The sequence below is a fragment of the Cnephaeus nilssonii genome (assembly GCF_951640355.1).
Source record: "Cnephaeus nilssonii genome assembly, chromosome: 18".
Classification (NCBI taxonomy): Eukaryota; Metazoa; Chordata; class Mammalia; order Chiroptera; family Vespertilionidae; genus Cnephaeus; species Cnephaeus nilssonii.
The window spans coordinates 1,531,418-1,543,528 of NC_137089.1; the positions used below are offsets into that span (position 1 = coordinate 1,531,418).

At 50.7% G+C, this 12,111-nt stretch overlaps 1 protein-coding gene across 17 annotated transcripts in view; it reads left to right on the forward strand.

Moving 5' to 3' along the window:
* Window positions 1-12,111, forward strand: part of PTK2 (protein tyrosine kinase 2) — a gene marked incomplete at its 3' end in the record, with an annotated part of 114,915 nt that overhangs the window by 27,323 nt on the left and 75,481 nt on the right. For 16 of the 17 annotated variants that reach the window (XR_013814908.1, XM_079795830.1, XM_079795843.1 and 13 more), the window contains 3 exons: window positions 3,281-3,507; window positions 6,264-6,430; window positions 9,952-10,039. Coding sequence is in view for 16 of the 17 variants with exons in the window: in XM_079795826.1 (XP_079651952.1) it covers window positions 3,281-3,507; window positions 6,264-6,430; window positions 9,952-10,039 (482 nt within the window). Of the gene's footprint in view, window positions 1-3,280; window positions 3,508-6,263; window positions 6,435-9,951; window positions 10,040-12,111 lie in introns of those variants that run through there. The other variant, XM_079795834.1, reaches the window with a different exon arrangement.

Consider the following 12,111-nt stretch of genomic DNA (forward strand, 5'->3'; position numbering starts at 1 on the left):
CTGAAGTTTTAGCTGACTTGTGATCCTAGGGTGTCTTGTGATCCTAGGGTGTCTTGCCCATAGAAAGTGAATAAATGGCTCAAGGAGAGATGATTTAGTCTCTTAGTCTCGATATTCTGAGGAATGCACCTAACCAGTGAAAGTCTTCAAAGCCATAATAATTGAAATGCTGTTGTATTAAATTACATTCCCCATTGTGCTTTGCCTACATATATGTGTTTTTTTAAAATATATTTTTTAATTGATTTCAGAGAGGAAGGGAGAGGTAGAGAGAGATAGAAACATCAATGATGAGAGAGAATCATTGATCGACTGCCTCCTGCATGCCCCACACTGGGGATCGAGCCCGCAACCCGGGCCTATGCCCTTGACTGGAATCGAACCCAGGACCCTTCAGTCCGCAGGCCGACGCTCTATCCACTGAGCCAAACCAGCTAGGGCAAGTTTTAAAAACTTTACTGTGGGCCGAAACCGGTTTGGCTCAGTGGATAGAGCGTCAGCCTGCGGACTGAAAGGTCCCAGGTTCGATTCCGGTCAAGGGCATGTACCTGGGTTGCGGGCACATCCCCAGTGGGGGGTGTGCAGGAGGCAGCTGATTGATGTTTCTCTCGCATCGGTGTTTCCAGCTCTCTATCCCTCTCTCTTCCTCTCTGTAAAAAATTAATAACATATATTAAAAAAAAAAACTTTACTGTGGAAAACTTCTGGTAACCCATATACTAAATACTAGGATAATGCATTCTGGTACTCATCGTTGGGGCTTGAGTGAAATGAGGCGCCCTCTCTCTCCTTGGCTTCTGGAATCCTGTAAGGAGGCTTGTGCCCAGCCATGGCGGGAGGTGGAAACATCGTTTTCTGAGGAGCCTGGCCAAGAGCGCAGGCAGTTCTCACACTTGGGCTCTGCTGATGGCTCTGTCTCTAGGTCATCAGGCCTCCCTCAGGCCCAGGGTTCCTGTGTTTAAAGACAGCCTCTGCCTTCAAAGCAGGAGACCAAAACAGAGACAGCAGAGAAAGCAAAGATGGCACAGCAGGCAGCAGGAAACGAAGAGCAGGAGACAAACAGTCACATCTCAGTGCACCATGTCCAGAAGCCAGGAGAAGAGCAAAGACCAACAGATTCTTTAAAGTGCATCGAGACCAAGGCCATGGGAAGTGGCAGAGCGGAAACCAGCGCAGTTTGGGGAAGCACTGGGAGGTCGTGTGGAGAAGGCCTCACAACCTGGCATGGAAAGATGAGTGGAGGAAAAAGAAGGAAACTGGCGTGGCAAATGCGGAAGGTCCAACATCCAAATAAGTAGAGCCCAGAAAGCAAAGGGAGGAAGGCATCAAGGCAGTGACGCAGGAACGTTTCCTGGAGCCGGAGGAGGAGGGTTTGGATTGAAGGTTCCCGAGCGAAGCCCCGTGGCTGCCTCAGGCTGCCTGCCCTCCTGCCAGCCCTGAAGTGGCCTTCCCCGGCTCTGACAACATCAGTGCAGCTCGAGCCACACTGTCAGTTTCCATTAGCACTCACACAGCTGTCATTAAATCACGGTGCGTGTGGAGCCTGAGTAGGCCGAAAGCTCTGAAGGGTGGGAGTTGATGCATACAGATGTGTGGGTGTGTATGTACAGTTTACCATCCACATCCACACGTTGGTCCCAGGCCTAGCTAGAAGTGGGCTCCGTAAACGTCGGTAGGATTAGTGAGTGTGAGGGAGGGTGGCGGCACATCATTTGCCTACAGAGACATGAACAGACGAATGAGTGAGAAGGTGGGCGGAGCTCTAATAAACCGCAGCTGGCTCTTGGCCAAGAACAGTAGCGCAGTGACTCCTCTGATGACAGGAGAGTGCTGTCACTCAGCCGGTGACAAGTTTTCAAAGCAAGATGGAAACCAGCAAACCCTGCAAAGCAGGGGTGGTCTTCAGGTGGACTGCCTGGCCTGAGTACCCTGCACCAGTCACGTGGCCACTGACAAGTCGCTTCTCCGTTCCCACACCTGGAAGTGGGACGTGAAGTTATTCTGAGGGTGAAGTGACTTCATCTCTAAGTAGGACAGGCCTGGTAAATGCTGCGCAGGTTAGGGAAATAACCCGGGGCCGTCTACACTCAGTGCAAGCCAGTGTCTGCATTCCAGGAAGGGTGCTTGCCATAGGCTGTTTTGATTTTGCAAAATGCCCTGAGAGAGAGAGCAACGCACCCCCGCCGCCTCCCCCGGAATCTTTCTCCCAAAGGTAAATTGACTTCTCCTTAGGACTGCAAAGACTCCGTTTCTCTACGGGGTTATAGTTTTCCTTCAGAGGTTTCAAAGAGCCAAAATCAAAGTGTCACTCATGTGTCCCCCACCCTCATCCCTCAGCCAGAAAGCAGATGGGATGAGGGTGGGGGACACATGATGTCTCTTTGCACAGTCAACTTCCCGCTTCCCGCCAAGGCTCCCCGCTTCCCCCGCCCTCCTTCACTCCAGGCATGAAGGGCCTCCTTCATTTTGGTGAGGTTCAGGCACTTAGGCCGGTGATGTTCCTCAAACTGGATTAATCTCTTACTTCCTGCCCTCCCCAGACAGTGTCTCCCTCTGTGCTCCTCATCTCAGCCTGCGGGGCCCTTGAAGACAGAATTGGCAAATACCCTCAGAGAGCAGGCAGCCGTCTCTGCACCTGTGGTCAGGTGGCCTCCCTGTGTCTGAGGCTCCTTCGGGTGGTGGTAGCCGGCTTTGCTGGGTTTTCCCGGGGGAGTTTCAGTCTTGCCCAAGCTTTTCCTTCACACTCACATGCGAGCCCTATCCTCCTTTTAAAAAGCCGGTGGTTTCTGGGTTTAGTTTGGCTTGGTTTTCTGTTGTGACGCGTCTGACTCTCCTGCAAGGTGACTGACTAAGCAGGAGGGCTTTGTTTTTCGCTAAAGCCTGGTATGTGTAGTGACTACTCACTCAATTGTTATTTTGTGAACAAGGAACCTGTATCTCAGGTAAAAGTTTTCAAAAGTAGGGAGCAAAATTAACATACCCGGTGATTAAAAGTGGGTAAGTTACATAGTTTATAGATAACAGTGGATTTTTGACAGAGTTGAAATAGGACTCCTGGCCTTTTAAGAGTTTGTATAATACATATTATGCTACGGTGAATCAGGTTCTGCTCTGGTTGCGGGGGGGGGGGGGGGGGGGCAGTGACTATCTTGCTGTCCTAGGTCTCAGTTCTCAAGCAGGGGGAGAGGCTATAAAACTTGTTAATGGAATCATTAGCGGGTCATTTCCATCAGTAGACTTCTAATATTGCACAGTGAACATCTTTTTTCCTCTCTTACAGAATATGACAGGTACCTAGCATCTAGCAAAACAATGGCAGCTGCTTACCTGGACCCAAACTTGAATCACACACCGAATTCGAGTGCCAAGACGCACCTGGGTACCGGTGCGGAACGGTCCCCGGGCGCCATGGAGCGAGTGCTAAAAGTCTTTCATTATTTTGAAAGCAACAGCGAGCCGACCACTTGGGCCAGTATTATCAGGCATGGAGACGCTACTGATGTCAGGGTAAGTGCGTTTCCTAGGCACCCAAGGCAGTGTGTGCAGGTCAGTGTTAACAGCACTCACCACAGATAGAGCAGCACTTCCTGTCCCCACAGTACGGAGATGGTACTTTTTCTCCATAGGCTCGTTCTCCTAGTGTGTGCCTGACCAGAGTTCAGATGGTTGTAAAATTTCTTAGGAAAAGAATAACCGAATTATATGTTATCTATAGGATGCCATCGACTTGCCCCCCCCCCCCCCCCGGGTTTTCTTTTTAATTCTTTAAAGGACACAAAAAACACAAAGCAATGAAAACAGCCTCTGATACTTAGGAAATAAGAAGTCATTTTCTAGAAAGTGTGATTTTGGAGGTATTTGCATGACTCCAAAGAGGATAGATCGTTCCTTAAAAGCCGTTGACTGTCTTCTACGTACCAGACATGGGCAGGTTCCGGAGAGGGAGGAGTCCCCTGCTCGCACAGCGCGCAGTCTGTTGGGGAGATGCAGCGCAGCAGGTGCTCCTCCAGGCATTCCCAGAGACGGGGGGGTGGGGGGGTGGGGGGGTGGGGGGGGGAACGACACCCCTGGATGTGCGCGTTAGCCTGGGCAGGTTTCCTGTGGGGGGCGGGGGGTGAGAGTGGGTGAGCCTGTCCGGTCAGTGCTGCTGCTCGGTGGGGCTCCTGTGGGTGCCCCCGAGTCCTGAGGACATGGAGAGCCTGGCAGGGTCCTGAGGAAGGGCACCAGAGACGCTGGGGTTTTTCCTGGGGTGCTGACGGCAACTGCAGTGTAAGGAATGGGGTGTGCCCTGCACTTGCACGGTGTCTGCGCGTGGGAGACAGACGTGAACATAGATGACTAGACAGACAGACGGGCGCTGCAGCCCAGCCGAGGAAGGAAGGCTGCACACTGAGCTGCCGTGGCAGAGAGGAGCTGTGCTGCTCAGGGTGGCGGGTGTCAGTGTGCGCTTGCTTGTGAACTGGCAGAGCTGAGGGCACGGACAAAGGCGCCTTTGTGGGAATTTGAAAGAGGCGCCAGCCCGTCCTGTGTAGTCAGGGAGCTGCGTGTTGGCAAGGAGAAGCTGCAGAAGTCGTCTGTGAGAGAATTACTAGAAAAGGTGTCCCTTCCTCTGGGCAGACCCCCACCCCGGAGCCTGGGCCCCCTTGGCTGGGCACCCTCTGGTGGGACAGCCTGCACCGGCCTTCCGGGTGGCCCTGTCACCAATTCCTGGCCTTGAATCCAAAGCCAGACAGGGCATTTTATGCCTAGCTTGGTTCCACCCACCCGGCCTGTCCTGTGAGAATTCCTCAGAAAGCTGTCTTTGACTCTTCCAGCCTGGTCCTTTGTTCCCTCCCTCTGCCCCCCGCCCCCCCATCCTTCCATCCCCTCCCCTGACGCTCTCCTGGGCTGGACACACAGCTTGTCCGGGACTGAGCAGTCTGGCTGGGAGGCTGGCCACGTGCAGGCACCAGGAGCTCAGCACACGACCTGCCTTAGTGTGGACACTGGGGTCCTCGCCAGTGTTTGTGTGTGATGTTCCTAGCTCATGGGGAGGCCTGGGAGCTCCTTAATAGTATCATCGACAGCATTGTGCTGTCATAAAGAACTGTACCAGTGTGGGACTTTTAAGATGTGTCTTACATCTTAAGTTATATGATAGCTTCAGGTAATGGTAAGTTTTTAAAAACCAGTGATTTTCTTTATTTTTAAATATATTTTTATTGATTTCAGAGAGGAAGGGAGAGGGAGAGAAAGATGGAAACATCAATGATGTGAGAAACTCATTGATTGGCTGCCTCCTGCATGCCCCACACTGGAGATTGAGCTCGCAACCCAGGCATGTGCCCTTGACCGGAATCGAACCCGGGACCCCTCAGTCCGTAGGCCGACGCTCTATCCACTGAGCCAAACTGGCTAGGGCCCAGTGATTTTCTCTAATAGACATTTATGTGTTAATAGCAGCATCATTTAAAAATTTATTAACGGCCTAGAAGATTGGGAAGGTTTCAGGGACTGTGACTAGCACACCCTCACACAAGGGCAGTGGAGGGTTTTGTCATTCTCAAGTGAGTATCCATGTGTGCCTGTTCATAGATACGTGTGCCCGTGACTGCCACACCCGTGCAGGTACAGGGCGAGAGCCAGGCCTGCCGCTTCCCTCGCCACAGCCCCCTGAGAAACGCCCTTCCCCTAGGACTTCCCCGGTGGCCTCTTTCAGAGATGACCTTCACCTTCTCTCAAACCCTGGGCCGCAGGTGTGAGAAGCACCAGAGTTGGGGCTCTTTAGGCTGCTGCATATTAGTCTGTGGAGCGCAAATAGAGTGGTTAGGCCCCCCCTTCAAATAACTTTCCATACATCATCAGTGTTATTAGGAATACGATCTTAATTGTATGTTCCCAAATGTGTGTGCTTTAAAAAAGGACATTAGTTGCAGCCGGGTCTCCAACAGCATGCTGTCCTTGGTTCAGAAAGGGGAACGCCCCGGGGTCTGCTCCTGAGCAGCGAGGGAAGGTGGCGGGAAGGTGGCACGGCGGGGCGGTGCGAGGCCCGCAGACTCTTGTTTACCAGCAGAGAAAGGGAAGAGCCTCTTTTTGTTTTAACTCTTCCCTGTTCATAAAAATGCTATTGGAGGGGAGAGGGTCCTAGGTGAAATTCAGGGATTTACTTACCTTGAAACGCCTTTACCGAAGATTTCTGATAATTAATGAAAAGAAGTGCCCATTGCATTAGCTTTTAGCACATAGTTTTGTGTGTAACAGCTGTTTTGTGGGGATGTTTTCAGGGCATCATTCAGAAGATAGTGGACAGTCACAAAGTGAAGCACGTGGCCTGCTACGGGTTTCGGCTCAGTCACCTCCGGTCCGAGGAGGTCCACTGGCTCCACCTGGACATGGGCGTCTCCAGCGTGAGGGAGAAGTACGAGCTCGCGCACCCGCCGGAGGAGTGGAAGTAAGACCACACACCTGCTGCGTGTCACTCTCGCTGGCCTGTTTTCTGTGTGTAGTCACGCACAAGAGGGTGAACGTGTTAGCTTTCTTTTCACACTGGTTGTCCTTGCGACTCCTGGCGAAGTTGGCTGGTAACCGTTAACCAGTGACCTGTCCTAACTTCCGCTCAGTCTGCCTGGGCACCGCTGACTTCTTCCGCCAGGATGGTCTGTTGCTGCTCCCACTTCCCTTGTCTGTGCTGCTTGTTCGGATTCCACTCCGACAGCTCCGGCCCGACTCCCACGTCCGTTCGGCGGCACCCTTTAGTGCAGCAGGACTTGACGCGCCCAGGAGGCCACACCAGCGACCTCGTTACTGGGCTGCATCGCTGGCTCTGCGGTCTGGGCTGAGTGATGGATGTTCGCAGGGGGCATTACAGCAGGAAGGGACCGCCTAGTGCCTCGCGCTAATGAAACTGGCCCTGCAGTGAGCTAGAGGAGTCCCCTGCAGTGTGCTTTCCCTGTCTCACCGGGCGGTGGTAGGAGGAGGCCGCACGTCTGACAGTTACACGGAGAGAGTATGGCTTGTGAAGACGGGCCTTGTTTGTCGCCACTGCAGGAATAGAGGGGATTGTGATGGAAGCGGACGGTCAGATGGCAGCAAGCTCCATGGAACATCGGCATCAGTTCTACATTTTCAGAGAAAAACTAACATGTTTAGGTCCATAAACCTCTAGTTGAATTAAATCTTGTGCCAGTTAGAGTTTATTAAAAAAATGACTTGTATTTTCAGATTTATCCAGTAGCAGGAACAGAGCGAACAAAATATTACGTGACAACATAGTTTGGTTGGTTTACATCAATGGCTAGTGGAGGTTTGACCTCCAACTGTTTAGTCTGTTAATCAAGTAAGTGTTTTTAAAACTTAAGACTGTCTTTCCCTGTATTGCTTAGTGGTTAGGGCGTTGGCCATGCACCGAAGGGTCTTGGGTTCAATTCCCAGTCAAGGGCATGTACCTGGGTTGCAGGCCCTATCACTGGCCCTGACGTGTGGGAGGCAACCAATCGATGTGTTTCTTTCACATCAACGTTTCTCTGTCTCCCCCCTTCCCTCCCTTCCACTCTCTCTAAAAATATAAATGGAAAGAAATACCCTCAGGTGAGGATTAACAACAACAAGAAAATTAAAAAACCAAATAAGTCAGAATGAGTGAGCTGCAGGGACATGCAACTGTGTGGATGGATCTTAGCCAGACACCACTGTGTGACACAAGTCCCAGGACAACGCACTGCTGCATCTGTTTGTTTTTTGTTATGTGATTTTTACCTTCATCTTTAAAAAAGAGTAAGTTCCAAAAGATGACATGACATGACATGACATGCTGTTATAAAGTTAAAAGCAAAATAAACCTAAAACTGCCGTTGGGAAATATCCGCTGGGGAAGACAACATGGACACACAGCTAAAGGGGCAGAGGGCAGTGGGCAGTCCAGAGCCCCTGCAGGGGGAGCAGCCTTCCCCGGCCCCGTGAGACCCCAAAGGGACCGGGGACCGGGGCTGAACTGGGTCCTTCCTGGTGCACACGAGCCCCGGTCCCTGCTTCCTTCTCAGCTGGTCCAAGAGCTTGCCCACCTGTCATGGGGTCCCTGGGCGATGCCAGTTAAGTAGGTGGTACTGGTAGCACCTGAGTCAGCCAAAAACGTTTAAACTGCGATGCCACACCGAGTTTATAGTGCAGCAAAAGGTGTTACGCAGTTTCGAGAGGTTTCTGTCAAACAGACTTAAACTTAAAAGTCTTACGCTTTGATAATTAAGTTCTAGCTAAGGGAATTTTGGTAACCATTTCAGTGATCTGGAATCCCCTAGTGGTGGAGGGGTCGCTATGGCTTCCGGTGGGTTAAGCAGCTGGGCTTAGGCTGTAGGAGTTTGGGGACTGGCGGTCCTTTCAGATGCCGAGTCGGCGCTTGGAGGGCCAGGTCCCGGAGGAGGCTCCCTTGGCATTGGGAGTGTTGGGGGCTTTGCAGAGCAACTGAAAAAGAAAATCCTTTTCATTGTTGCCAAGATGGGGGTCATGTCCTCCTGTTCAGCGCGTCCCTGCTCACTGGGCTCACCGCTCGCTCTGCAAAGAGGGCTTTTCTCAGATCTTTACGGGAGAAAACTCGTAGCTAGACGAAAGGCATCCTTTTCCGAAGAGGACAAAAGGAAACGAGACTGGGAGTTCAGGGCGTTTCAGATTGTATTTTGGTACAGTTTTTGTGTGTGTGTGTGCTCTTGAAATGACATTCCCTATGCGTGTACCTTAATTTGAAAAGCCAGTGTTTTGTTGTAATACTGAGTTCAACCAAGAGATCTTAAAAAGATTGACAGCCATAGACAGTACGCAGGAACCTCTGATACGTTTGGAAGTGACACCTTTAAACACCAGGATGGACTTCTGAATGTGCTGACTCAGTAAACGTTCACTGATGCTCCTGCACCAGACACTGACAGACAAGGACGGTGCGTTTCTAGTCTGTGCTGGACAGCTGGTCTTTACCAGCCAAGCTTACTAACCCAGTTTCATTGTTCACCCAGGACATGCCAGCTAAAGTCACCATGTCCTATTGCAGTAAACAAACATCCGTGTGACCAAAATGAACAGGTTAGAAATGCCAGGGCGAGAGGAGGGTGTGGAGGAGCCAGGACACCCCGTGCTGCTGGTGGGAGTGTCAGCTGGTACATCTGCTTATTCACTGCTTGGTGATAGCAGATAAAGCTACAGTGTACATTTGTTATCATCAAATAACAAATTATTGTGCAGCTCCAGTGGCTACGCCGCAGAAATGTGTACAAGGGCTCCCCAGAATTTGTGCAGGAGCCTTCGTTATGGGAGACTCACACACACACACACACACACACACACACACACACACACACAGAAAGAGAGAGAGAATGAGAATGAGAATGAGAGAATTCTGGTGAAATCCATTTGTTTCAACCCTTGAAGCTTGGCTTCCTGAGCAGATAGATTACCTTTTTTATGCTGAGAGGAAGAAAACAATGAGTGTTTGGCATTATTCCGAATAGTCAAAAAATGGAAACAACTCAAGTGGCCATCAGCAGTTATGGGCTGAATAGTTGTGTGTGTCACACTTTTCAGCTTTGAGCAAACTCCAGCTGCTAGATGTGGGCAAATCTCACGAACATGTTGGTGAATGAAGGGAGCCAGGCACCAAGGCTGTTCCTGTGTGAGTCCATGTGGGCAAGTCAGCCATGCGGGGCGTGCGAGGGCGCGGCCCCGGCAGCGGTGGACAGTGGCCAAGGGCTGGAGGGGCTGCTGGGCTTCTCACCAGGCCCTCTCTGCAGAATCATGGAGCTGAAGACACGCGCACACTTTTGTGCTGAAAAATAAAACATTTATAGATTAATCGATTATATTTTAACTTACTTTTTAAATATGTCAGAGTAATTGGCAATGCCATACACACCGTCATATTGTAACTGTAGCGATGAATTGAGGAAATTACTGCTTTCTAATTGTTCTATTTTGTGAATTATTTTTTAGATATGAATTGAGAATTCGTTACTTGCCAAAAGGATTTCTAAACCAGTTTACTGAAGACAAGCCAACTTTGAACTTCTTCTATCAACAGGTATAGGAGGGTGATTTAATATACTTTTTTCTTTATTTCTTTGAATTTTATTTATTGCACTAATGATCCGGTGCACGAAATTTGTGCACATTAAAAGGGGATTAATTAGAGGAAATAATTTAATATTGCTATTTGCCCTTTCTCTATAAGAGAAGTGTCAGAAATGAAAGAAAATTAGTAAAATGTATATGAAAACCTTCCTCCTGTCAGAGTCTGGGGCTCACCATGGGACCCAGAGTCAAGTCCCCACCCACCCACATGCAACCTCAAAATCGTGTGAGACCCAGACCCGGCCGGCCCCCCCACCCCCCATTTGGGCTAGAACCAAACCCAGCCAGTCCCACCCTTGTCAAGCCCTGATGGGCAGAGGGCATACCCTCAGGTCCCTTGGCCTGGCGCCAGGATAGGGGGTGTGGCCTGAGGTCCCCCAGCCCAGACCGGGGCAGGGGGATGCCTTGAGGTCCTTTGTCAAGCCCCGCCAGGTGGGAGACACGGCCTGAGATCCCCTGTCAGGCCCCGCTGGGTGGGGGGCATGGCCTGAGGTCCCCTGCCAAGCCCTGCCAGGTGCGGGGGGGCGCATCCTCAGGTCCCCCGTCAAGCCCCGCTGGTTGGGGGGCATGGCCTGAGGTCCCCTGTCAAGGCCAGCCAGGCAGGGGGGTGCAGCCTCAGGTCCCCTGGCCCGATGCTGGGGCGGGGGGTGCGGCCTGAGGTCCCCTGTCAAGCCCCGCCGGGCAGGGGGTGCGGTCTGAGGTCCCCCGGCTTGGTGCCAGGGCGGGGGGAGCAGCCTAAGGTGTCCTAGCCCAGCACCAGGACGGGAAGTGCACCTTGAGGTCCCCTGTCAAGCCCCGCCGGGTGGGGGGCACGACCTGAGGTTCCCTGTCAAGCCCCCCGGGGGCGGGGGCGGGCATAGCCTCAGGTCCCTGCTGATTGCTTGTTAAGGCTCCTTATGGGAACTTGGCCTCAGCTGTGGGTGCAGCCATCTTTGTGATGGAGTGATGGTCAATTTGCATATTCCCTCTTTATTGTATAGGATAGCTTTATTTTAAGAATTAGATGAAATCTAACATTTGGGAGAATATAAGTTTGTCACTCTTAGCTAGTAAGAACTTAGGAACTTTGGACACTTGGTGAATTTTTGTATGCTTGGGCATCTCTTAAAAGATCCTTTTATGTGGAGACAGTAAGTCCAGGTGACACAGCTGTTGTTCATCCTCTGATTGCCAGTTTAGTTCACATGCCTGAATATCAGCACACTCAGCAGATGCAGAATTTGTTGTCAGAGATAACTGTACCTGGACAACCTCAATAGCCGTTTCTATACTAAAGCCAGGATTGACATTTTTCACCAAGAGGAGCTTGCTCTTTGCACCTTACGGTATGAGTTAGGCAATAAATACATGTGGCATAAATGAGCCAACACAATTTTACGACCAAATAAATGTTACTTGTTAGTATTAGTGAGCTGTGCCCGTCAAAATGTCTAATGAATATCAGAGACATTTGAATTACAATTTTGCCACTAAATGCACTTTTATTTCTTTATCATTTTTAAAAAATATATTTTATTGATTTTTTACAGAGAGGAAGGGAGAGGGATAGAGAGTTAGAAACATCGCTGAGAGAGGAACATCGATTAGCTGCCTCCTGCACACCCCCCACTGGGGATGTGCCTGCAACCAAGGTACATGCCCTTGACTGGAATCGAACCCGGGACCCTTTAGTCCGCAGGCCGCCGCTCTATCCACTGAGCCAAACCGGTCAAGGCTCTTCATCATTTTATTGAGAGTCAGTGTCTCAAAATGACAGCACCCGAATCCCTTGGGCGTGCTGTGTGCGGGGCGGCGTGCTTGGACTCTTGTGTAGTGGCGCGTTTTCTCGTGTGTTTGTTGTGCCCGTTATTTTGTTGAACTTCGCATCTGGGAATCTTGAGGGTCTATACGGGGGAATGGTGAACACCCCTGAGCATTAACTCTTGTTGTTCGTTCTGTTTCAGAAGAATCTGTATTTTTGTTTTGGCTTTTTTATCAGGTTAGATATGAAGGAACTATGTTTAGATTCTCTCTACCACCATT